This window comes from Chiloscyllium plagiosum, unplaced genomic scaffold (genome assembly GCF_037043375.1).
Source record: "Chiloscyllium plagiosum isolate Xiang-an unplaced genomic scaffold, Cpla_swu_hap1 HiC_scaffold_4, whole genome shotgun sequence".
NCBI classification, from domain to species: Eukaryota; Metazoa; Chordata; class Chondrichthyes; order Orectolobiformes; family Hemiscylliidae; genus Chiloscyllium; species Chiloscyllium plagiosum.
Genome location: NW_028270142.1, coordinates 77,876,830 through 77,899,728, shown reverse-complemented (window position 1 = coordinate 77,899,728; position 22,899 = coordinate 77,876,830). Strand labels below are relative to the sequence as shown.

Below are 22,899 nucleotides of genomic sequence, written 5' to 3'. Positions count from 1 at the left end.
CGCCTCCCCCTCGGCCGAATTTGTTGCTTTTACAAACGGAAACACGTATTGCGCCATATGATTGGCTGAGCCCGATGTCAATCATAGTAAACAATCGGTAATGGGTTGACTGCGCAGTTGCAGTGGTGCGCTTGCCAAGTTGTGGTTATCGACCATGAATGATTCGTCTTTTTCACTCTCCAAATCTAGCTCTGGTAAACATATACAAATATTAACGTTAATCAGCAATATAATAAAACTAAATATGGCTGTAGGTCAAGCTTCGGTTATTTGGTACTTTCACAATTTGCATTTTTAAGCAGTGAACGATACACAAATAAATTTAACAGTCACGCGTGTCATTTTAAAAATAAAATTCACTAACTAAAAACTAGAGGACAAATGGGTCATTTGGAGATTTTAGGGACCCGCCGCTTCGAATCTGTCGTAAAGTCGAGTCGCTCTGACCTTTACGACATAGCTGTCGGTGTTGACGGTTGTGAAAAATGGCGGCGCGAGGAGGTGGATCGGCTGGGCTCGAGCTGCTTCGGCGGCTGCCGCGAGTCTCTCTTGCCAACCTGAGACCGAACCCTGGCGCGAAGAAGAAGGTGAGTCCACTGTGAGGATTGGGAAGGAGGTAGATCCAGGCAATCGTATCGGAGACAGCTAGCAGCTGGAAGAGTTCATAAGACTGCTGCTGCACAGCAGGAGAGTCCCAGGAGAGAGTAATTTATTTATATAATTGGGGAAAGCGATGCTAAAGTGGAGGTGGTGGGTGAACTTTCGATTCCACCCCCACGAGTAGGAGGGCGTGAGTCGCTTGCCTCTAAAACCCCATTCAGAAGTTGATGACCGTGATGGAGTACTGCTTAACCACATTAATCTGATCACAGAATAATTGCAGAACGGAGAGACCACTCGGCCCCTAGTCTCAGTAATTACTCTGCAAGAGCGGTTCGGTTGGATTTCAGCCCTTTCCCCATAACTTTGCACATGTTCTCTTAAGCTTGTCCAACTCACTTCAACACAAACAAAAAAAACTACGGACGGTGGAAATCAGAAATTGTTGGAAAAAACCCAGTTCTAGCAGCATCTGTGAAGAGAAAGCAGAATTAACGTTTCAGAATTGATAGGAAAAAGTTAGTATATATACTGAAGAAATGAATGGTGGAGGGGTAAAGAGTACACTATAGGTGGAGATGGAGCCCAGTGAGAGGAAGATAAAAAGAGTTGGGCAGACAAATGAACGGATAAAGGTCAGCCTGAGAGAATGATCACTGTTTCTCAATGTCAGTAAACAGCTAGAAGGAGGAATCCAGGTGAGAGAGAATTGGAGGTGGGTGAAGGGGTCTGAGATGGAGTCTTGTCCAAAGAAATGGCCACATGAAGATGGAAAAATATCCCGTTCAGTAACTTTATAGCCAGAACACTATCTCCCGTCTCTTTACCAGGCTGGTAATTTACATGACTGCTACTAGAAACAACCCATTGTCAGTCGTAACGGTCCTCATTCATTCTCTCAAGCTCACCTTTCCCCATTTCTTTGCCCAACTGTTTTTCTCTCTCTTCAGATTCCATTTCCACCTATAGTTTAATATTTGTCCCCTCTCCCCACCTCTTCTCTAGCACATATACTCTACCAACTTTGTCTTAGCTACAGTCGGTTCTGAAGGGCCACTGCACCCAGAACTTTAACTCTGCTTTAGCTCCATAACTGCTGTCAGACCTGGTGAGTTTTTTCAACATTTTATGATTTTTGTCACTTTGCACTGTCAGATTTTGCATTTATAAAGCTTCTTTGGCATGGAAAGAAATATGCTAAGATGTTTGAACTGTTCCATTCAATGGGCTTCACTTGAACCACTGTCTTGTAGAATTGAATAGAAATGTAGAAAAGGCTTTAATTAGAGGGATAGGACTTTGAAGAGGTCATACAATGACCTACAAAACAGAAGGAGTTTTTTCAGAGCAACTAATTTGATAACAATAACCAGAGTGAGACAGGAAGAAACTGTGTGTACAAGGATAACAAACCACCAGCAGATTAGGCATGGTAAAAGTACAAAATGAATGGCTTTGTGTGTGATAAATACCAAGGGGCATAAATTTTATTTGTGGGGTTTCTTTTTAAGGATGGCCTGAGATGGATAAATCACGTGGAGCACCATTCCTGGCGACCAACTCAACATGTACATCCACTACAAACCCATCAACTCCCCCAGCTACCTGGACTATGCCTCCCACCCTGCCTCTTGTAAAAATGCTATCCCTTATTCCCAATTCTTTCGCCTCCGCTGCACCTGCTCCCAGGAGGACCAATTCCACCATAGAACATTCCACTCTTTCAAAGACAGCAATTTCCCCTCCCGTGTGGTCAATGATGCCCACCACTGCACCTCTGCCCTTGAACCCCACCCCTCCATCTGCAACAAGGACAGAATCCCCTGGTCCTCACCTTCCATCCAACCAACCTCCGAATACGCTGCATCATCCTCTGCCATTTCTGCCACCTATAAACAGACCCCACCAGAGATATATTTCGTCCCCACCCCTAACTCAGTTTCGGAGAGACTGTTCTCTCCGCGACTCCCTTGACAGGTCCATGCTCCAGAATTATGAGGGAGATAGCTTAAGAGACATGGAGGCATTAGTGATGATCTTTCAAAAGTTGCTAGGGTCAGAGAGGGGTCCAGAGGACTTAAATCTCTAAAATATAATCCCTGTTTAAAAAGGGAGATAGGCAAAAGATGCAAAATTATAGGTAGATCAGCCTAACCATGATCGTGGGTAAGATCCTGAAATCCATTGTGAGGGATGAGATTTCTGAATACTTGAAAATGTATGGTAAAATAGGGCAAAGTCAGCATGATTTCATCAAGGGGAGGTCATGCCTACCAAATCTTCTAGAATTCTTTGAGGAAATAATGGGCAGATTAGACCAAGGAGGGCCAATGAATGTTATGACTCTATGACTTCAAGAAGGCCTTTGACAAGGTGCCGCACAGGAGGCTGCTGAGTACGATAACAGCCATGATTTTGTAGGCAAGGTGCTAGCATGGATCGAACTTGACTGTCTGGCAGAAAGCAGAGAGTGAGGATAGAATGGTCCTCAGGATGGCAGTTGGTGAAAAATGGTGTTCCGCAAGGCTCCATGTTGGACCACAACTTTTCACTTTATACATTAACAACTTAGATGAAGGAACTGAGGGCATTCTGGCTAAGTTTGCAAACGATACCTGTTCCCCTACCTATCTTTGTATCAATGATGAAGTGGGAAGCTGCAGAAGGATTTGAACAGGTTAACGGAGTGGGCAAGGAAGTGGCAGATTGATTACAATGTCAGAAAGTGTGAAGTAATACTTTGGTAAGAAGCATAGAGGCATAGATTGTTTTCTAAATGTAGAGAAAATTCAGAAGTCTGGAGTCTTAGATATTCTTGTCCAGTATTCTTTCAGGTTGAGTCAGTAGTTAGGAAGGCACATGCAATGATGACATTTATTTGGAGAGGACTTGAATATAAAAGCAGGGATGTGTTTCTAAGTTTCTAAGACTCTGATCAGACCACATTTGGAGTATTGTGCACAATTTTGGGTCCCACATCTCAGGAAGGATGGACTGGCTTGAAGCGTGTTCGGAGGAGGTTCAGAGGAATGGTCCCAGGAATGAAAAGCTTAACATATGAGGAATGTTTGAGGACTCTAGGTCTATACTCTGAGTTTAGAAGGATGAGGGGGGATCTAATTGAAACATGCAGAATACTGAATGGCCTGGACAAAGTAGACATTGGGAAGATGTTTCCATTGGTAAGAGAGGCTCGGACCCAAGGACACAGTCTTCGAGTAAAGACCTTTTTAGAATGGAAATAAAAGAAACTTCTTCAGCCAGTCAGTGATGAACTTGTGGAATTCATTGCCACAGAAGGCTGTGCAGGCCAGGTCATTGAGTATATTTAAGACAGAGTTATAGGTTCTTTAAGGATCAAGGGTTACAATGAGAAAGCGGGACAATGGGGTTAAGAAACTTATCGACCAGGATTGAATGGCGGAGCAGACTTGAGCAGTTGAACAGCCTAATTTCTGCTGCTGTGTCTTATGTGAAGTTGGGAATGGCATAAAATGGGAAATTAGAGATAGATGCGATAAAGGAACATCTGTAATTTTGGGTAACTTTATTCTACATATAAGATTGGCAAATCAAATTAGTTAAAATTCCATAGAAGAGGAATTCCTGGAGTCTATACAGGATGGTTTTCTGAATTGATCCATCGAGGATCCAAGTGAAATGGGCCATCCCAGACTAGTTATTTTGTAACCACAAAGAAACCATTGGCAATCCAGTTCCACGTGGCTCCTTGGGGATGAGTGACATTGTATAGTAGAATTACTCATCACAATGGAGAGTGATGTAGTTGATTTTGAACTAGAGTCCTGAATCTAAAGAGAAGAAATTACAATGCTGTAAGATTTTTCAGATATATAAAGAACAAAAAAAATGTCTTTAGATATATTAAGGGCAAAAGAGAGGTAGAAGTGGACATTAGACTGCTGGAAAATGGCACCAGATTATTAGTATCAGCCATTATTGAATGACGGATGGACTGAATGGCCTAATTTCTGCTCCAATGTCTTATGGTCTTCTGGAGATGCAAGTTGACTTTGATTGGTGGTGCAGGTGGAGGAGTGAGTTTACTTGAAGGATAGTGGAAAGTCAATGGTAAGTGTTCAGAGTGCATGGTGAACTGCAACAATTGTTCATGCCTGTTTGGCCCAAATGCAAAATGGGAACAGTGGCCGCACTATGGCTTACAAGGAAATTTAAACACAGTATTGTATCAAGAAACAGGCATAAAGATTGGCCAGGATAGAGTTTGTTGATAAAGGTCAGGTTGGAATGCTATGCTTATAGAGTCATAGAGATGTACAGCATGGAAACCGATCCTTCGGTCTCGTGCATGCCTCTGTTTGGCTTGTCCTTGGGTCCCATTTACCACCCCCTGAGAAAAAGAACAGGAAATGACATCACCATAGGAAATGATGTAACCACAGGAAATGGCATCACCGACCCTAGGAAACTCAAACATATAAATAGAAAGCGGGCTACACCAGCAGTGCTTCAATCGGAGGCTCACTGAAGACCTAGTATGGTGACAAAACGTCTGAAAACAAACCTTCCAGCTCAGTGAGCAAACCTACATCCAGAACCTCAACCTGAGCTACAAATCTTCTCAAAACTCGCTAGTCAGCCTGATGTTGGTAGTGGGAAAGAATCTTGCTAGAATACCTTTTGTAAAAGTAATATAAGCTAAGCATTTGGAAACAGTGGCAGGATCAAACAGAGTCAACATGAATTTATAAAAGAGAAAGAACTCTGAACAAATTTACTAGGGATGTAATTCGTCGAGTTAATGAGGGGGAGCCAGTGTCATAGATTTATATAGCACAGAGACGGAACTTTTGGTCTAACTCATCTGCGTCAAACAGATTTCCTGAACTGATCTAGTTCCATTTGCCAGTATTAGGCCCATATCTCTCTCTAACCTCTTCCTATTCATGTACCCATCCAGGTGCTTTTTAAATTTTGTAATTGTACCTGTCTCCACCATTTCCTCTGGCAGCTCATTCATTCATACATGACCCTCTGTGTGAAAAAGTTGCCCCTCAGATCCCTTTTTAAATCTTTCCCTTCTCATCTTAAACCTATACCCTCTAGTTTTGGACTCTGCTACCCTGGGTAAAAAACGTTGGCTATTACTCTATCATGTCTCTTATGATTTTATAACCTCTATGAGATCACCCTTCAGTCTCTGCTGTAGGGGGGAAAACAGTCCCAGCGTATTCGGTCTCTCCTTATCGCTGAAACCCTCCAACTCTGGTAACATCCTTCGAAATCTTTTCTGAAACCTTCCAAGTTTCACGACATTCTTTCTCGCATTTATCTAAATTAAACTCCAATTGCCACTCTTCAGCCCATCTGATCAAGGTCCTGTTGTACTCTGAGTAACCTCCTTCTCTGTCCGCTACACCACTAATTTTGCTGTCATCTGCAAACTTACTAACCATACTTCCTATATTCACATTCAAATCATTTATGTAAATGATGAAAACCAGTAGACCCAGCACTGATCCCTGCGACACACTGCTGGTCACAGGCCTCCAGACCAAAAACAGCCCTTTACCACCACCTCTGTCTCCTACCTTCAAGCTTATTTTGTACCCAGTTGACTAGCTCCAATGAATTCCTTGTGATCAAACCAGTCAACCATGTAGAACTGTATCAAATATCTTGCTGAAATCCATACAGATAACATCTACTGCTCTGCCTTCATCAACCAGATGTGATGCACTTGGAATTTTACAAGGCTTTTGACAATTTGCCACAAAAGAGATTAGTGTGGAAAGTTAAAGTGTGTGTGGGGGTAGTGTATTGAAATGGGTAGAATGCTTGTTGGCAGTTGAGAAATAAGGTTTCTTGCAATCCTTGCTCAATGCATGGATCCCGGCTATTAACAATATATATATTAGTGATTTAGATGAGGGAATTAAATGTAATATGCCCAAATTTGCAGATGATGCAAAGCTGGAAGGGAGGGTGAGCTGTGAGGAGGATGCAGCAATGCTTCAGTGTGATTTGAACAAGCTGAGTGAGTTGGCAAATGATTGGCAGATACAAGATAACATGGATAAATGTAAGGCTGTACACTTTGGGAGCTGAAAGAGGAAGGTGGATTATTATCTGTTTGGCTATAAATTGAGAGAGGAAAATGTGCAACAAGGCCTGGGTATCCTTGTACGCTAGTCACTGAAGATAAATCAGCAAGTACTGGGGATGGCAGCGAAATCTCATAAAAACCTACAAAATTTCTAATAGGACTAAACAGAGTACATCAAGATCAGATATTCTAAATCGCAGGGGGAATCCAGAAATAGAGGTCACAGTTTAGTGATATGGAATAAACCATTTAAGACTGAGATGAAAAACCTCTTTACCCTGAGAGTGGTCAGCCTGTGGAATTCACTACCACAGAAGGCAGTCAAGGCCGAAACATTGTATAATTTCAAGAAGAACTTGGGTACAGGCAGTTCTCAGATTGCAAATTGGTTTTGTTGCTGAATCCATTGGTAAGTGATTTGTATGCAGTTTGGAATAGTGCAGATGAATATGAAACAGCCAATCATAAGTCCAGTGTTACGACACGGAGGTCAAACCCTTCTGCTAATTAAAACCACAATGCCCAGATAAACTTGCCTCGCCTCGTAATTTGTTAAAAAGGTGAGTTAATGAAAGAAAACCTCTGATTGTTACTGTTTAACTAAAGGATTAACAAATCTATTTTCCTAGCTCTAACAGTGAATACTAAACAAAAATTATTACCAAATCCAAGCCCCTTCTTTCTTAACTAATCATTGTGACTGTAACTATTAAAATGCTGCTCCAATAACTCAATTATTAAACATTAAATTAACTTAATCTCTCAAAGTCCATATAGTCTTTTATGCTGTCTTCTTTCCAGTCTTCCCAATCTACTGTTTCAATTCATCTTTCCGATTCTGCTATCTTCTCCCTGGGTCATCTTCTATGACTTTTTTTTAACTTTGAGTGTCTTTGTATAAAATCCCTTAGTACCTTTAATAGATGGCGCCTTCTGAGAGATTTGTTTGAGTGCTGAGGGCCCTTTCAGATGGCATGTGCTCTGTATGAAATTTTTTTTTAATATCCCCAAAATTTGTACCCACTCATTGATCTGATGTTGTCAATTCAATCAATTTCAAATTTAATTGGTTTTTGATATCCTGGGTATAATTTAAAATAATTGGTTAAATTCAAATCCGGTTGACTTAACATCAAAACACAACCCAAAGCCGATGATTGCACATTATCAATTCTCAGCACCTGTCAGCTAGTCACAGACACATGCTGTCAAAATCACTCAGCTCAAAAATGCACCCTCTCTCTTAAAGTGACCATACACTTTCGAGTTCGTAACACCAGGAAATATTTGTATGTTGGATATTTAAAATTACAACCTGTAATTATTAGTTATATAAATCAGGGACTCCCTGTATAGCTTTTGGTGGATAAACAGGAACAGGCTATTGCTCCGAAAGCTAGTGTGCTTCTAATTAAACCTTTTGGACTATAACCTGGTGTTGTGTGATTTTTAACTTTGTATACCCCAGTCCAACACCGGCATCTCCAAATCATGACAATCTCAATGAATTGTTTCAAGCTTGAAGAGCTAGTTGGCCGACTATTCGTATTTTCCGTTTCTTTCTTTTAAACCATTACAGAGACATGGCTACAAGCAAATTAAAGTTGAGAACTAAATACTCGGGGATATATGATTTTTCAAAAGGACAGGCAGGAAAGGTAGAATTGTGGAGTAGCTTTGTTAGTGTGGAGTAGAATAAGTACGATGGCAAGAAACGGTCTTAGATTGAAACACATAGAATCCATGTTGGTAGAAGTATAAATAAGAAGGGGAAGATGATGTGATTGTCTGTTGCCTGCTTGACAGCTGCTTTGTTCTGAGAGAGGACAAAGAACAACTCATGAAATAATGAAGGCATGTAGAAAAGGCAGTATCTTAATCATCCATAACTTTGTTGATTGGGAAAATTAAATTGGCAGGGGTATTCATGAAGAGGAATTCAAAGTGTATTTAGGACAGTTGTGTAGAGCAATATGTTGTGGATCCAGTCAGAGATCAGATAATGTATAATGAGATGGAATAAGCGACCTCTGCAGAACAGTGAAAATGACATGGTAGCACTTAGCATTCCGTTTGCGTAGGAAACCTGGGTTGGAAACAACTGTGCTAAAAGTAAATACGGATCATTACGTAGGGATGAGGACTGAGTTAGCTGGAGTGGACTGAAAAAGGGGCTTAATAGAAATTGAGAAGCAACTTGAGAAAATTGTTCATGGCTCTCAGCAAAGATATATCCCAGTGCAGAGGAAGGTTCATAAGAAGGGGATAAAGTGACCATGATAAACCAAGGTAGTTAAGTATAGTACCAAATTGAAAGAAAAAATGCAGTATAACAAAGGTTACTCGTAAACCAGATGATTGGGAAAGTTACAAGCTAACAAAACATGACCAAACATAATTGAGGAAGAAAATAAGCTGAGGGCAAACTCAAACTAATATAGGACCAGACAGTGTTAGTTTCTTTGCATATACAAAAAGAAAGTGCAATGCCCAAGTGAACATAGCCTTTTAGAGAATGAAGCTAGGGCAGTAATAATGGGGGCCAAAAATAGGAGAAAAGTTGAAAAACTACTTCACATCAGCCTTTACGTTGGTAGAATGTAGAATATAGAACATTACTGCACAGTACAGGTCCTTCGGCCCTCGATGTTGCGCCGACCTGTGAAAATAATCTGATGTCCATCTAACCTACACCATTCCATTATTATCCATATGTCTGTCCAATGCCCATTTAAATGCCCTTAATGTCAGCGAGTCTACTATTGCTGCTGGCAGGCCATTCCATGCCCCTACTACTCTCTGAGCATTCCAAAAATCCTAAGTAATAAAAGCCTTGCTGTGGAGAGAGGTGGGCAATAAACACAGTAACTGTCATTAGAAAAAAAAAGTTCTAGAGAGGCTAATGAGTCTAAAGGCTGACACTTCCCTTGGACCTAATGGGTTACATCCTAGGATTTTAAAATAAGTATCAACAGAAATAGCAGATTCACGAATAGTAATCTTTCAAGAATCTTTAGACTCTGGAAAATTCCCAGAGGGTTATAAGCTCCAATGTAAGAACTTTATTCAATGGGAAAAGAAGACAAAAGGCAACTATAGGCTAGTTGGCCGAACATCTGTCATTGGGAAAATGCTACAGTTTGTCATAAAAGATGTAATAACAAAGCATTTTAAAATCCGTAACAGAATCAAGCCGGGTAAACATCGCTTTGTAAAGAGGAAAACAGGCCAAGTCAACATGGCTTCATAAAGAGGAAAACATACCTGACAAATTCATTCCAATCCACTAAGGGGACAGTAAACAGGATAAAGGAAGGAAAACAAGTAGCAGGAATATATTTGAATTTCCAAAAGGTGTTTGATAAGGTATTGCACAATTAAGTATATTAATATGGATAGTGGGGTTGGCTAATTATTATAAGGCAGAGTTGGGATAAAGGGAATATTTTTCAGGATGATAACCTGTGACTAGCAGATTGGTATAGGAATCAGTGCTGAGGCCATAGTTATTTACAACATATACTAATGATTTGGATGACAGAAGTTTTGCCAAGTTTGCAGACATACAAAAATAGATGGGAAGGTACATAGTCACGGTGACAAAATTAGTCTAAAGAGGGATATAGGCATGTTAAGCGAGTGAGCAAAAAGTTTGCACATGAAATATAACGTGGAAAGATTAGATTATGCACTTTAGTAGGAAAAATATAAGACCTGAATATTTAAATGGAGAATGACTATGGAAGGCAGCCGCAATTTCCCTTCCCACGTGGTTAAAGATGCCCTCCAACGCATCTCGTCTACATCCCGCACCTCTGCCTTCAGACCTCACCCCTCCAACCGGAACAAGGAGAGAACGCCCCGGTGCTAACCTTCGCATAAACCAAATCATCCGCCGACATTTCCGCCACCTCCAAACAGACCCCACCACCAGGGATATATTTCCCTCCCCACCCCTTTCCGCCTTCCGCAAAGACCGTTCCCTCCGTGACTACCTGGTCAGGTCCACGCCCCCATACAACCCACCCTCCCATCCTGGCACTTTCCCCTGCCACCGCAGGAACTGTAAAACCTGCGCCCTCACCTCTATCCAAAGCCCTAAAGGAGCCTTCCACATCCATCAAAGTTTTACTTGCACATCCACTAATATCATTTATTGTATCCGTTGCTCCCGATGCGGTCTCCTCTACATTGAGGAGACTGGATGCCTCCTAGCAGAGCGCTTTAGGGAACGTCTCCGGGACACCCGCACCAATCAACCACACCGTCCCGTGGCCCAACATTTCAACTCCCCCTCCCACTCTGCCGAGGACATGGAGGTCCTGGGCCTCCTTCACCGCCGCTCCCTCACCACCAGACGCCTGGAGGAAGAACGCCTCATCTTCCGCCTCGGAGCACTTCAACCCCAGGGCATCAATGTGGACTTCCAATAGGTTCCTCATTTCCCCTTCCCCCACCTCACCCTAGTTCTGAACTTCCAACTCAGCACTGTCCCCATGACTTGTCCGGACTTGTCCTACCTGCCTATCTCCTTTTCCACCTATCCACTCCACCCTCTCCTCCCTGACCTATCACCTTCATCCCCTCCCCCACTCACCCATTGTACTCTATGCAACTTTCTCCCCACCCCCACCCTCCTCTAGCTTATCTCTCCACGCTTCAGGCTCACTGCCTTTATTCCTGATGAAGGGCTTTTGCCCGAAACGCGATTTCAAAGCTCCTTGGATGCTGCCTGAACTGCTGTGCTCTTCCAGCACCACTAATCCAGAATCTGGTTTCCAGCATCTGCAGTCATTGTTTTTACCTCAGTGATTAAACTAGCATATCACAGTGTACTACCATTATCTGTTACTGGAGTCCTGTAATATAATCCCAGGCATGCATTACAACACTAAGTTAACTACATAACAGCCAGAGTAACTTCCGTAAAGGTAGAAATATAAAACATCGGATGTTGAAAATAGGAACAAAAGTAGGTCATGAAGTCGATCAACTCTACTCTGTCATTCAATGATTATGGTTGATCCTCTATCTTCCCATACCCATTAATGCTGTTAAAGTCTAGAAATCTTCTTTTTTTTCTTAAATGTATTCAGTAGCTTGGTCTCCCACCTTAATGTAGTAGAGAATTTCAAAGCTTCACCAGCCTTTGAAGAAATTTCTCTTCATTCCTAAGTGGTCCATGCCATATCCTCTGATTGTATTATGTCCCCTTGTTCTTGATTACCTAGTCATCCCAACACCTGCGTTCTGTAGTGCTGACAGTAGTTAACTCAAATTGATTAGTCCTGAATCCTCATGGAGTCTTTTTAGAAATAACTTTAATGTTATTTAAGGTGGTAATAAAATTGTTGTGGCCAAATTAGCAATACTACTTGGCCATTCATGCAAGCCCAAGTGCAACTTTTCTGTGACTTCTGAAATGAATATCCTTCTTAGGTGTTTGTTGCTAGAAATGGGAACCAAAAAAGTTTCATAGCCAACTAACTACGATGAATAAAAGATAATTAACTAATAAATAATGCTCAACTTTCAGGAAAAAAGACGTGGCAGGGGAATCCATGGAGGGAAAAAGAGTGGCCGAGGTCACAAAGGGCAGACTCAGCGTGGAAATCGGCCCCGATTAGGATTTGAAGGTGGACAGACTCCATTTTACATTGTTATTCCAAAATATGGATACAATGAGGGGCACAGGTTGGTTTTAAAAAAAATGTATTGACTTTGCAGTGGTTATCCACATTACAACCTATTAGTATGCTACATTTTGAAAACATGATTTTCATGGAAGATGTACATGGATTTCATTGTACGTGTGTATGTGCAATGAGATCATGCATGTTTAAGCATTCATATGAACATATAAATAGCTACCCATGTTCATGTGTATAGATAACTTGCTGTGTACATGCTTATACATATCAATGCCAGCATTTGCCTGATTACATGTTTATCAGTTTATTCATAAGTGATTTCATGCCTGTATGTATGCACATGCATATGTGCCCACCTGCTGTATACATATGCTTGTTGCATATCTGTACTTATTTGCAAGTGGCTGGGGGTAAGTGCATTCAGTCATTCATCTGTATCTGTGAGGGTTCTGTTCCTGACAACCCCTGCAAATGATGACATTCGCAAGCATGGAGCTTGTTAAAACATGCAATATTTGCCTCAAGGTGTTGAATTTCATTGTTACTTACTACTTGGCATGGACAGGCAAATTAGACATTCATGATTTAGTATACAGGTGTGTGTGTATGAACAAATACTCATCTAATGGTATGTACATATGTACTCATACCTCTTTTCTGGTCTCTGTGCTGATCTTTGCCATGGAGTCTGGAATAAAAAGAGAGAGAGATGCTGGAAGAGATAACAGTGAAGTCAATGAAAGGTAAAAAAGAGGAAAAGGGAAAGCAAAAGGATGAAGAAGAGACACGGCATGTGGGGGGTGGGGGAGTATCCACATTCCATTAAAGCAGTCATTCATCAGATGGTCTTTGGTTGGCCTGTGGTTGATGAGGGGTTGCATGGCTTTTTGCACTTTATCCTTGCTCTCATGTCCTCCACCTTACTGCTCTTTGTTATTTGTTTTTGGAGGGTGTATATTATATGGTTAGTGGTGATGCATCTCAATGCTTTCTTGAGTGTTGTTAATCTACCCACGCTTCACAGTTTTTAGATGAATTTCAGGAATATGATAGCCTTGTAGACTGCAACCTTTGCATCGACTGCAGATGATGTTTAATGAAGACTTGACTGAGCAGCTTCCCAAAGAAAGAGCACATGCACTGGATTTAGTGATGGTGGGGTTCTGGTGCAAGTTTCAGTTTTGGCTGGAGGAGGCCTTTTGCCTTGTTACTAAGATGAACCACCTGAGCTTGATACATTTGGGCAAAACGCCAAGGGTGGTTTTCTGTATCCTATGCAGGTGTATTTTGACCATGACTTTTGATAGAACTCTCATTTCTGAATCACAAGGTTCATAATGCTGGGGATCTAAGCCCATTCCATAAATATACAAAAAGTCAATTTTATGTTGCTGTTAATCCTACTGTATGACAATTGCCTGTTTTGTTTTTTTTGCATTGACTTACTGTAAAACACTTACGGACTTTCTAAACTTGTGAAATGCACTATTTGAATGTGTAATTTCATGAAATGGCAGAGAGGGGAATGGAGATTAAACAGCCATGAGATAAGCCATGATCTTATCTAATGGTAAAGCAGCTTCAAGGGTCTGAATGGTGTACTCCTGTTTTGAATTCTGTGTACTTGTTTATATGTTTGCGTACTTATGTATATTTGTATTGAAGAACAAAATGCCATGGGTAGTTTTTTTGGGGGGGCAGCACGGTGGCTCAGTGGTTAGCATTGCTGCCTCACAGCGTCAGGGACACTGGTTCACTTCCCGCCTCGGGCAACTGTTTGTGTGGAGTTTGCATATTCTCCCCGTGTCTGCGTGGGTTTCCTCCGGGTGCTCCGGTTTCCTCCCACAGTCCAGTGATGTGCAGGTCAGGTGAATTGGCCATGCTAAATTGCCCATAGTGTTAGGTGCATTAGTCGGGGGTGAATGTAGGGGAATGGGTCTGGGTGGGTTGCTCTGGGGAGGGTCGATATGGACTTATTGGGCCGAAGGGCCTGTTTCCACACTGCAGGGAATCTAATCTTTAAAAAAAACAAATGATCTGTAAAGGAATTATCATTTCTTGTACTATATTTTAAAACTAAAATATTCTTAACTGAAAATTCTTTTCTAGTTATCGACGACAATACCAACCACTAAGTCTGAATCGTCTTCAGTATTTAATAGATCTGGGTAGAGTGGATCCCAGTCAACCTATTGATCTGACCCAATTAGTGAATGCGAGAGGAGTAACTGTCCAACCACTCAAACGAGACTATGGAATCCAGCTAGTGGAGGAGGTAATATAAACCAGCATTGTTCTGTGTTAATGACACAAAGTCATAGCTCTATTACTATATCTTAACTAGGCTCAGCAATTTTCCAGTTGCTTTGTTATTTCAGGAAATCTATCTTTATATGCAACAATAGGAAATAAATCCACCACATTATAATTCTGGGCGGATATACAGCATGGCAGTAAAGTGATTAGCACTGCTGCCTCACTGGGCCATGGACCCAGGTTCGATTCAAGTCTGTCTATATAGACTTTGCAGGTCCACCCCATGTCTGCATGGATTTCCTCCCACAGTCCAAAGACATGCAAGTAAGGTAGATTGGCCATGCTATAAAAAACCCCATAGCATAGGGATGTTTGGATTAGGTATATTAGCTATGGTAAAAATGAGAGCAGCTTGGCACCAGATAGATTAGGAACAGGTGAGCTGAAGTTTAATGGGATACAACCTAGGTCATTAAAATAATTAACCTTATAGATTAGGGGGAGTTTCTGCAATTATTTTAATCACGTGACTTCTTTATCAAATGTTTTGATTTGTTCTCCTTGCTAACATATGAACAGCATAAGGCAAAACAAAGCAATTTTTTTTGGATAGTTATTTCTCTTGCTGCCATTAGATGGAAGCAAGTGTACAGTATTTGTGAACTTGTAGACTATTCCTCGAGGAGGTCTCTTATAGTTTATCGAGAATTTTAGAAACTGTGAAATCTGTTTGTATTCGCAGACCGTTGTTAGCATAACATTTTTGTATAAATTACTGTAAAATATGACAGGTGAGAACCAGTAGTTTATTGCATTAATTAATGGAAGTTACACGATCTACTATTCCCACAGCTTGTGCTTAATTTGTCATAGGGTGCTGACAACTTTGTAGCAAAAGTAAGCATTGAAGTCCAGTGGGCATCAGAGCTTGCTATCGCTGCAATTGAAAAGAATGGTGGAATTATAACTACAGGATTCTATGATCCACGAAGTTTGGGTAAGTGTGATTCTTTTTTTTTTTAGCCATTTATGCATATATTTGTTTAAAACGTGGAATTTTTCACTGGGTCTGGCAGTGCCTGTGGAGAAAAAGCAGAGATAATACTTTGAGTCCAGTGACCCTTCTACTCATGCTGACTTGCTCTAGCAATAATTGTTTTTGTTTCAGATTTCCAGCATCCACAGTTTTATTTAAGAGTCTTCCACTGTTGAAATTATCTACAATTAATATTTCACTCTAAGGCTTTATGCTGTTGATTCTTTGGCCTAGAAGTTTGCAACCTTCATGATTAATTCTCAGGATATAAATAAATGCTTGAGCTTCAGATACAGCAAATTGAAAGTATACTTATCAAAATCTAAATGCCTTGTGAAATTTCACAGTGGGTATAGGTGTAATGCACTGAACTGCTCACAATTGGCACTAAAGTGATGGATTTAGCATGACTCGGAGTTGCACAAAATGAGTAAGTATGCAGTAGTACTCTTTGTTCTTCCTGATCAACAGAAAACAAGAGGTCAAACGTAAGCATGTGAAATGTTATTAGAAGGAAGTATTTGTAACAGGCATGGTTTACATTCATGGATTTTAGCAATAAACTTATGGATTTTAAAATCTTAATTGGTTTAAAAAAAAATTATGTTTCAGCATGCTTAACCATTTAACAATGTTTCTGCATTTCAACAGATGTTTTATGTAAGCCGGTGCCCTTTTTTCTAAGAGGACAACCTATTCCAAAACGCATGCTTCCACCTGAAGAACTGGTTCCTTACTATACAGATGCACAAAATCGTGGTTATTTAGCAGACCCAGCAAAAGTTCAAGAAGCACGGATGGATCTTGCTAAGAAATATGGCTATATTCTACCAGACATTACTAAAGATGAGATGTACAACATGTTAACAATGCGTAAAGATCCTCGACAAATTTTCTTTGGGCTTGCTCCTGGTTGGGTGGTAAACTTATCAGAAAAGAAAATTTTAAAACCAACTGACGAAGAGCTGTGTAGTTACTATAGTTCTTGAAACTGATAATGATGTAGTTGTAACTTAAAAGTCAATGTTGATTATTTGTCAATGTGAACTAAGTAATGAATTAAATGTTTGTTTTCTACTTGGTTATGTATTTCTGAGTTGAAGTTTTCTATTGACTTTAAGTAGATACTGGCATTAAAACTTAGCTAGTAACTGGTGGTATTGCTCATGGTGATTTGGAAGATGTACTGTTGTTCTTTGATTTAATGCACAATATATTTTAACATTGTATTCTCCTGTGCTGGTGCTCTTGGAGAAAAATTAAAATAAATTAACTTTCAATCTTTACAATGTATTGTTTTCTACTTGTATTTCTTTTCTATCCTTTCTTGCAATACTTTTATGAGTCTTTCTGTTTTTACTATTGCTTGTGTAAATTTTTCCTCTACTGTGTCTCTTCTGTATTTCTCTCAATTTGCACATATGATTTTGACACTTGTACACAAGTTCCAACTATTGTATTTTTACAGCTTAAGATGTACACGACTTAAAACCAAGCAGACGCTAAGAAATCCCAACTAGAATTTAAGATCAGAAAGAATTTGTATAGGATGTAAATACCATAGTCTAGAGGACTGTTGGGGTAGTGCTTGGGTTGACTTTACCACCTGATGCTGTTTGACTTGCTGTGTTCTTCTAGCCTCCAGCTTGTCTACCTTGGATTCCAGCATCTGCAGTTTTTTGTCTCTGGGCAATAAACTAGCCCCAAAATTATGATCAAGCAAATTCCTGAATCCCTACAGTGTGGGAACAGGCCATTTGGCCCAACAAATCCGAAGGGTTTTCGTAAATTACGTTACAACTAAATAGTGTTTAATAAACATGCATTATAGGACAACTACCTGTACTGTTAGATGGTAGAATTAAAGATGGCATGGTGAGCTAGAACCAGAAATTAAGGTGAACGGTCGTGATTCAGTCCTTTGACTCCATCTACGCTTCTCACTGCCTTTGGAAGGTAGCCAACATAATCCGAGATCCCTCCCACCCAGCTTATAGTCTCTTGCAACTTCTTCCATCAGGCAGAAAATACAAAGGCTTAAACATGTACCAACAAATTCAAGAACAGATTCTTCTCACTTATTAATTTCTGAATGGACCTCAAATTTTAAATTTAATGTTGATCTTGCTCATTGTGCACCTTCTCTGCAAGGAGCCTGAGTGTCCTTGGAGAAGGAGTACACGGTGTTCACGAACACCCTTGAGCTGTTCAAGGAAAGGTGGGTACCGTAGGGAGTGAAGGGTTTTATTTCCCCCTCTGGCTCTATTTTGATTTAATCCTTGCCCTCCCCTTCACTTTTGACCATGCAGCATTGTCCTTTGTTGAGAAGGGCACTGCTTGTTACTGGCCACTCTGGTGTCTCCTCTCTTCCTGGTGGTGGACTATAAATAAAGATTTATGCACTTGTTATTCACTGTCTTAAACCTGCACACACATGACATGGGTGCTGGGGAAAAATAAGCACTACTGCCATTAGATGGTAGTGAGGGGAATGAAGAAAAAAAAATTAAAGCTCCCCAACACAAGCTATTGGGCTTGCTGCAGGCTCATAGGTGGTGGCACAGGGATCACAGATGATTGATTGGAAATGGGTGCACAGCCTGGACAAAGGATTCGAGTTTGTCCAAAGCTGTTTTGGAGGTTTTGCCAGGTAGAATTTCTAGAATATGAAATTAAAAACAGACCACGGTGGCAGTAAAAGCTCCTGCTTCAGCATGTCCCACAAGCATTTTAGGTCCTCTCAACAGACTGGTGATTAAGTCCACAGGCAAAATTTTGTTCAACAATATCCACCATGAATTCATGTCATTAATGATAAATATAGCAGGGGCATAGCTATTTGGGATGGTACCCTTCCCCAATTAAACAGTGCTCACACTTGACTCATAGGATAATGGGAGGGGGAACAGGAAATATGAGGGTAAACTATGACCTGTAACTAAGCGTGAGAGAAGGGAACTCCATCATGATACAGCAGATGGGGCAGGATGGTCAACAGTTAATATACTTGACTCATTTGGAGAATAAACTCAGGATCTTGGCCCAACAAGTCAAACAAAACCTTGGAGGAATTAAAGGACAACTGAAAGGAGATAACAGGACAATTGACAGGGAACCACTACCTAGTGACCATACTCCAAGGGAATGTCCCATTCTGGATCAGCGATGAAATTTGGAACACCTGGTACAGGAAAGAATACATATCGACATGTACAGCTGCCAACTGAGGCAATTGTTCAAGCTATAATTTAACGACAGCTGGAAGCTTTCAGTGATGCCCAAGGCTTGGCACTAGGAATCCCAATCATTCCTAGTGACAGAGTGGGGTTGAGAACCCTTGAAGTCAAAAACATTGACATTATAAAGAGAGGAGTGTGGATGGGATATCATGGTACTCTCCTATATGCTGTATCGGGATCACTAAATGCCAACAAAAAAACCATACCAATGTATGGCTGTACCCTGTACAATGAAGGTGCCCTGTGTAGTTTTAAAACAAGTATTGATTTAAACTGCACTTTGGATGGTAGGAGTCTGAGGATTGACATCGCAAAAGTCTCTAAAAGGGGAAGTGTGATTGCTGTGTCAAGAAAGCATTCAAGAAATATAAGTATGGGGATTCAAGCTGTAATGTCACTGATACCAATTTTTGTCTCTCAAATTCCTGCATAGGTAGGCCTCATAGAACTAACCAACATCCATCAAAAGTCAAATGGCATTCATAAATGCTAGTGACAATTTAAGAGAATGGCTTGACAAATATTTTGAAAAATATCACACAGATTTAAAACCACTGCCAGAGAAGTTGGATTAAGTTTGAATTCAATTAATGAGAGCCCAAACATTTACTCAAAAAATGCAAACAGAAAACAGTTAAAAGATGAGAGAGATGAGATTAAACCCATCAACTGATGGGATGACTTTTAAAATTAGTACTCAAATATACACATTCATCTGTGGATCTGCCTCCCTTTACATTTAGCTGTAGTCCTAATTGCAGTTACTTTGGTGTACCTCACTGTAAGGCAGTTATGATTATCATCTGGAAGAGAGAGATATCCAGCATTTGGACATGCCCACTACAAGTAATACATATGCACGTATGCGGAGATTGTAGCAGAGAAGGAACTCTCATGATTATTATACCGCTAATCTCACCTCTATTAGATTTAATACTAGATTTTGTATATTGTGACGTTTATAAATATGCACTTGAGTCTCACACATTCTGTCAGAGTTTTCATGACGGATTAACTTTTTTCTCTCAGTCCATACATGTGGTACAATTGCAGTGTTTAAAAGGCATCTGGATGGGTATATGAATAGGAAAGGTTTAGAGGGATATGGGCCAAGTGCTGGCAAATGGGACTAGATTAGGTTAAGATATCTGGTTGGCATGGACAAGTTGGACCAAAGGGTCTGTTACCATGCTGTACATTTCTATGACTCTATGTCACCAAATCACTTGTGAAATGTGTATAGAACATAGAAGAATACAGCGCAGTACAGGCCCTTTGGCCCTCGATGTTGCACCGATCCAAGCCCACCTAACCTATACTAACCCACTATCCTCCATATACCTATCCAATGCCCGCTTAAATGCCCATAAAGAGGGAGAGTCCACCACTGCTACTGGCAGGGCATTCCATGAACTTACGACTCGCTGAGTGAAGAACCTACCCCTAACTTCAGTCCTATATCTACCCCCCTTAATTTAAAGCTATGCCCCCTTGTAATACCCGACTCCATACGCGGGAAAAGGTTCACACTGTCAACCCTATCTAACCCCCTAATCATCTTGTACACCTCAATCAAGTCACCCCTAAACCTTCTTTTCTCTAATGAAAACAGCCCCAAGTGTCTCAATCTTTCCTCATACGATCTTCCTTCCATACCAGGCAACATCCTGGTAAACCTCCTCTGCACCCGTTCCAGTGCCTCCACATCCTTCCTATAGTATGGCGACCAAAACTGCACACAATATTCCAGATGCGGCCGCACCAGAGTCTTATACAACTGCATCATGACCTCAGGACTCCGGAACTCAATTCCTCTACCAATAAAAGCCAGTATGCCATATGCCTTCCTCACTGCACTATTTACCTGGGTGGCAACTTTCAGAGATCTGTGTACATGGACACCAAGATCCCTCTGCTCATCCACACTACCAAGTATCCGACCATTAGCCCAGTACCCCATCTTTTTGTTATTCTTCCCAAAGTGAATCACCTCACACTTAGCTACATTGAATTCCATTTGCCACCTTTCTGCCCAGCTCTGCAGCTTCTCTATATCCTGCTGTAACCTGCCACATCCTTCCTCACTGTCAACAACTCCTCCGACTTTCGTATCATCCGCAAACTTGCTCACCCAACCTTCTAACCCCTCTTCCAGGTCATTTATAAAAATGACAAACAGCAATGGTCCCAAAACAGATCCTTGCGGAACACCGCTAGTGACGGCACTCCATGAAGAAACTTTGCCATCAACTACTACCCTCTGTCTTCTTCCATCCAGCCAATTCCTAATCCAAACCTCCAACTCACCCTCAATGCCATATCTCCGTATTTTCTGCAGTAGCCTACCATGGGGAACCTTATCAAACGCCTTACTAAAATCCATATATACCACATCTACCGCTTTCCCCTCATCAACCTCCTTCGTCACCTTTTCAAAGTGGTAGGTTTGACCAGTATATGCAATGACTTTAACAATGACATGTAGCTTCCCCTCCCTGACAATAACCAAAATTAACCTTCTACAATTAGGTTTGTATTGCATTTGCATGGGCATTTTCTGTTCAAAAGGGGGAAATGTCTGCTAAAACACAAGCAGATTGTCAATATGGCCAAACAGCAAGGGATGCTGAGGATGTGACACTTTGAGCAAGTAAAGCTCTACAAATTGCAAATCCAGAAACCAGGCACAGTACAAACCCAGCAGTCAGGTACTAATGGTATTAGCATTGTGTAAAAGGACACATCTCATCAACAGTTATCCTGGACAGACCCATCCCCAAGAGCGTCTTAACCAAAAAACAGACAGAAAGGCACCCAAGCTTGACTACACAAAGAAACAAACATTAGCAAACCATCCAAAAGATTGACAGTGTTTCAAAACATTAAGCGAGTCTCCTTGATTGATGAGAATGATGGAAGTTTCAGAAAACCATTCAAAAAGGTTTAAGAAAAGGTCTTTCCCGCAGATCAATCTCTTGGACCTACAGGAGAGGAAGAAGGACCAACTAGCATGACAAAAGTAAAGACCAACTGAATATGCGGAGTGAGAGAGAAAGGACAACAACTTGCAAACCTGCCTAAAATTACAAGAGGGTCTATAAGTATTGTAACAACTAAAGGGATTGGGCAGGATTTGAGCTAGCATTATTAGTGTTGACAGTTTGCATCAGTAGCAACTTGTGACTGTAATGATTTGACTGTCTGGTATTGAGAGATAACTAGGTAATTTCATTTATAATCTATTGGTTGAAATGTCTGACCAGTCCTAAAGGGCTGGGACAACAGGCAGACAAACGCATATATCAAGGAGAGGTTGTCAGGCAGCATTGACAATTCTGGTGAATGAGGTACAGTGGGAGGAGGTCAGAACCATAAGCGTTGCATCCAGGATGTGACTACCATTCATTTAATGATTTGGCATGATTGGTCAGCAAAGATCTTCCAAACACACTTCATTAACTGACTGTTTCCAGCACAAGCTGTGCGTAAACATTCACGCAACTGACTATATCACATATTCACAGGCGCAACTTGTACCATGTGAGACACTTGCATGCACAGCAGCCAAAGTATCCATTCACTGGATTCGTCCTCCAGTACAAGATAGCATTTAACAGTGTCAGCAGAACCTGGCTATCTTACCTTTCAGTCATTGGAAGAGGCAATGCTGGCACAAATTAAGAGAAAAGTGACAGATATCATGGCCAAATCCATAGTACTGGGCACATTAGAGGGCATGTCAGCTTCCTTGCATATCTGAAGCTATTCCTGATACCTTATTTCTCTAAACTTAATAGATCAGCTCCATTTTTATGTTGAACTGTGCATACTCATGATCTTGTTTTCAGTTATATATTTTTTAAAGTGGCAGTATATTAGTGCACCATAAAATGAATTGCTGCACAAAAAAAATTGAAACATGTAAGCACTTGCATGGTTACAAGAAATGAACTGATTTCGTCGAAGACTATTATGATCTGTGATCTGGATTTACTGGAAGTGGCATAGACGCATCATCGATTGGGTAAA

General features: G+C 40.9%; 1 protein-coding gene across 2 annotated transcripts; it reads left to right on the top strand.

The window, feature by feature from the left end:
* The first annotated feature begins 118 nt into the window (after positions 1 to 118).
* Positions 119 to 16,922, top strand: mrpl15 (mitochondrial ribosomal protein L15). Of its 2 annotated transcripts, none has more exons than XM_043688336.2 (5): positions 119 to 194; positions 12,225 to 12,382; positions 14,449 to 14,614; positions 15,469 to 15,592; positions 16,283 to 16,922. In XM_043688336.2, exons 1-5 carry the CDS (start codon positions 159 to 161, stop codon positions 16,618 to 16,620), a joined length of 822 nt encoding a protein of 273 aa, XP_043544271.1. In that variant the 5' UTR covers positions 119 to 158; the 3' UTR covers positions 16,621 to 16,922. The 2 variants fall into 2 exon arrangements, with proteins under 2 accessions (XP_043544271.1, XP_043544270.1); XM_043688335.2 differs by lacking the exon at positions 119 to 194 and adding an exon at positions 435 to 587.
* The last annotated feature ends 5,977 nt before the right edge of the window (positions 16,923 to 22,899 follow it).